This window comes from Sceloporus undulatus, chromosome 3 (genome assembly GCF_019175285.1).
Source record: "Sceloporus undulatus isolate JIND9_A2432 ecotype Alabama chromosome 3, SceUnd_v1.1, whole genome shotgun sequence".
In the NCBI taxonomy this organism is placed as follows: Eukaryota; Metazoa; Chordata; class Lepidosauria; order Squamata; family Phrynosomatidae; genus Sceloporus; species Sceloporus undulatus.
The window spans coordinates 191,699,011-191,703,624 of record NC_056524.1 but is presented as its reverse complement, the minus strand read 5'-3'; the positions used below and the strand labels follow the sequence as shown (position 1 = coordinate 191,703,624).

The window sequence follows — 4,614 nt, the reverse complement described above, 5'->3', positions numbered from 1 at the left end:
AAAGAATACTGTTGCTACTCAGGTAGTTGTTCTGTGCCTTCAAGTCATTTCTGACTTAAAGCAATACTAAGGCAAATCCATCATGGTGTTTTCTTGGCAAGATTTGTGCAGAGGAGATTTGTTGTTGACATCCTCTGAGGCTGAGAGGGTGTGATCTGCCCAAGGTCATGCAGTGAATTTCTGTGGTTGAGAAGGGATTTAAACTTTGGTCTCCCAGAGTCCTGGTGCAACACTCAAACCACTGCACCATGCTATTGGGTCAGAAGACATATACAGTCAAGCTGTCTGTATCCATGGCTTGCTTACCAACAGATGCAACCATCCATGCCTAAAAATAATCATTCATATATATAAAATTCCAAAAATTCCAAAAAGAAAACTTTGGGTTTTTTCTTTTCATTTTTTTTACATTTCACTACACCTTTGTATTTCATGAGACTTGAGCACCCATGGTCAAAACTATGTCACAATTACTATTTAACATTAATGTAAATTGGATCATACCCCAAAAATGTTAAGGCATCACAGGTTTCAATTTTAGCAGATTACTATTTGTAAATCAAATTAACATTTGAGAGATATTGCAGTCAGAAAGCCTGGCTCAGACAGATTCAATAATATATTGTAGGAGTAGGCAATGTAACCCGGGTATGTTGAGGAAGAATTCTTGAGGAAGTTGAGGAAGAATTCAGTTGAGGAAGAATTTATTTTTATATTTTTTTATAAATAAATTCATTTTTATTTTATTTTATTTGCTCTTAGTCTCATTCTGGAGATTATCATTCTGGGAAGTGTAGTGGAGGCTTTGTTTTGACCGTTTAGCCTTCATTAATTGCATTACTTGGAGATGACCTCCATTTTTGGAATACTGAACTTGGAAAGAAAGTTCATACATTCTGGCCCATGTCCCTTCCTGCATTCTAGGTTGTAATGGAGATTCCTCCTCTGGAGAGTTTTAAAATTCTGTACTTGCCCTAATGAGAACCACTGTGCTGCCTTGTTTACACTGTCTTCTGTGCACCATCTGTCCTTTCCCTTTTCAGTCAAACTTTGAAAAATAGTGGCATTGTCAGCAATAGGGAACATTGTTGGGGACCCTCCATTAGATCTAGTGCATTGCTTTTGGCTCGCCACTGGATCTAGTGCATTGCTTTGATAGCTTCAAAGGCACTGACCTAGATTGCTTTTTAATGCAAGGAACTGGCAGTCCCCATGTCCCCAACCCGCCCAATGTGCCAGGTACTAATATATATTTTTGATTGTTGGCTATAATTGTTTTGTCCAGAGACTGCACTGCACTGGTTTAGGGACCACCACTTTGAGTGGGAAAAAAATTTCTCAGGAAAAGTAGTTACCGGTTTGCTTGAAACCCTTAATAACAATTTGAAATACTGCAGAAGCTGCTTTCCCCATGATTTCTGGTGTTTTGGTTCCCATGCCCAAGTAGGAATTACAAGGGCATATTGTAAAGTTTCTCTGCCGTGTGTCTCCAAAGTTCTGAATAAAACTACCTATTCCTCCCTCCCCTTTTATGAGAATGGGGAAACAATTAGTCAAATTAAAGTCTCCTTTGCCACTTGTTGGTGAATCTTAATTGTTTTTCAGAATGGTGTAGTCTGTAATGCACTAGATATATGAATGTTCATGATAACTAACGTGGAATTTCTTTACTTTGTATGATGTTTTGGAGAGTTTTTGGCACACACAGAGCTAAAAATGAGCAAACTTGTGAAAAGAACTCATTAGGAATTACTGGCAGACACCAAAGTAACTATTCCTAATTGCATACAGAGGAAATCACAATACCTTTCATATTATGTGTTTGGTCAGAAGCTGTTTAATTCTGTCTTTTATCAAGGAGTGCCATGCAGTGTCTCATCATATGACTGTCACATGAATGCCTTTTTTGTGGCAGCTTGAATAGCTTGGCATGGATTGAGTTCTGTATGGAGCAGCCACTATGTAAAGCTTCATCAACTTCTTAATAATAGTCATAGTTCACGAATCAGTCCTCAGATGGCTGGAATATGATGAATGCTACACTTAGGTCATACACAGATTTGTGAAATATCTTGTCTTCACAGATATTGAAGATTTGCCACCAACAGTTCAAGAGAAACTATTTGATGAAGTACTTGATAGGGATGTTCAGAAAGGTAAATATAGTACACTGATTATGCTGCATGCTTATCATGTTTATTATTAACCACTTTTGTCCAAAATCTATGGAATATTGATGGAACTGGGATGGGATCTACAGTATTAATGGGAATAGAACTATAACTATAATTAGGAAAGAGTTACAGAAGAATGCAGAATATGCATTGATGCCTGTTCATCATTGTGTAATCTATCTAGGACATATGATCTGAAGAAATTTTATATAAACTTCTTTATACCATATATACTCAACTATAAGTTGAGAATTTTTTTGTGCCCAAATAGCCTCCAAAATCCTGGGTAGACTTATCCACGGAGCAATAGGTCCTTCAACCAAGCATCTCCCCAGCCAGACTGCCTCTGCAAGGGGCAGCCGAGTTGGGGAGAGCCTGGGAAGGGTAAGCGATAGCCTCGCAGCCTCTCCCCAGCTGGGCTTCCTCCACAGAGGCAAGCCCAGTTGAGGACAGGCTTGCAAGGGTGAGCACTCCCCCTGAAAACAAAATTGGAGGCAGAAATACAGAAATCCAAAAGCTATACATGTGTGTTACAAAGATCACAATTGATAACATCCAACAGCTGGAATTTTAATGAAATTCCTTGACATTCATATCACTTTATAAACTAAATCTTCCTGCATCATCTTGGTTCTGGTATATTGAAAAAAAACTGTGTTTAGTGTTTAACATTGTACAAGTTGAGTCCCCCTTATCTGGAATCTGAAATACTCCCAAAACCAATACTTTTACATGAGTGGATGTGATAGTTACACCTTTGCTATCTGATGGTTCTGTGTACACAGATGTTTCATGTGCAAAATTATTTAAAATATTATATAAAATTACTTTCAGGCTATGTGTATAAGAGGTATATGAAACAAATGAAATTTGTGTTTAGACCTGGGTCCTCTCTCCAAGGCACCTCAATATGTATATTCAAAAACAGATATTCCAAAATCTGAAAAATTCCAAAACACTTCTGGTCCTAAGCATTATAGATAATGGATTAGTATTTCTAGGTATGCTTGCTAGGAAATAGGTATTCAGTAGGACTTGCTTGTTATTGTGAGTCTAAGATTGCATCTAAAATGTAGGAGGTCTACCTAAGTTAATGTAATGCAGTATTAGGTCCTAGCTAAACTTCACGTAAATGACACCGGATGCACACCACCATTATTGATGTGTATGATTACATTGCATGAGATTAACTGATGTGGAATTGCCATGTAATGTTAAATATAATAGTACAATCTATCCACCCCAATGCAGGCTTGCCATCTCTGGATATGCGCATCCATGGATAGCAAGCCCCCATTGGTCGTAATGGTGGCATATGTGTGCAGCTGTGGCAGCATGTGCCACCATTCTAAATTGCAGGACTTGAGTTCCTGTGGGTTTGTCATCTGTGGAGAGTGTGTGTGACCACAACAACCCCTGCAGACTATATTTCAGGGCCAGCTGTATTTCAGAAGGCATTTATACTAATGTATTGAAATGTGGCAGATATTTTTCTTTGGAGTTCTGGTAACTTAAGATTGTATTTTATGTCTTCTAGAACTAGAAGAAGAATCTCCTATTATAAACTGGTCACTGGAACTGGGTACGCGTTTGGACAGTAGACTTTATGCACTTTGGAATCGGACTGCAGGGGACTGCCTGCTTGATTCAGTACTACAAGCTACCTGGGGCATTTATGACAAGGACTCGGTGCTACGTAAAGCTCTTCATGACAGTTTACATGATTGTTCCCATTGGTAAGTAGAAATGCTTTAGTAGTAGGCATCCACACTTGTAGTGATGGCTATAATTCCCAAATGGCAACTTTATATTCCAGTTTCTTAGAAACAAAAGTTAATCATGCACTGATACTTTATCTTCAAAAATTCAAGCTTCTGTGACAGATTTAGATTATTTGGTTTTGTATTGTTATCCCAGGCTGAAAGTAGGAAGTTGAAATCTTACTTAAGTACTTTGTAATGAATATGTACAAACTACCGTATATACTCGTCTGTAAGTCAACCTCGTGTATAAGTCGAGGTCAACTTTAGGGGCCAAAAGTGTGGGTATTTATATGACCCGTGGATACGTTGAGGGTCAGACTTAAGGGGCCAGTCCAGCTGGGGAGAGGCTGCTGGCAAACGCGCGCTCTTGGAAGCCTTTCCCCAGCTAGGCTTTCCCCCGTGGAGGGAGCCCAGCGAAGGAGAGACTCCAGGGTGAACGTGTGCCCTAGGAAGCCTGTCCCTTGCTGGGCTTCCGAGGAGGAGGGAGCCCAGCGAAGGAGAGACTCCAGGGTGAACGCCCAGGCTCTCCCCAACCTCGGCTTGCCCCCCTGAGAGGCCAGTCTGGCTGGGGGGATTGCTTGGTTGAAGGACCTACTTGCTCGTGGATAGTCTACCAGGATTTTGGAGGCTATTGGGCACAAAAAAATTCTCAACTTATAGTTGAGTCTATATGGTAA

At 39.9% G+C, this 4,614-nt stretch overlaps 1 protein-coding gene across 4 annotated transcripts in view; it reads left to right on the top strand.

The window, feature by feature from the left end:
• ZRANB1 (zinc finger RANBP2-type containing 1) overlaps positions 1 to 4,614 on the top strand; it is a 61,157-nt gene that overhangs the window by 40,357 nt on the left and 16,186 nt on the right. For all 4 annotated transcript variants that reach the window (XM_042460077.1, XM_042460074.1, XM_042460076.1 and 1 more), the window contains 2 exons: positions 2,085 to 2,156; positions 3,712 to 3,910. In XM_042460077.1, the coding sequence (XP_042316011.1) occupies positions 2,085 to 2,156; positions 3,712 to 3,910 (271 nt within the window). The remainder of the gene's footprint in view (positions 1 to 2,084; positions 2,157 to 3,711; positions 3,911 to 4,614) is intronic.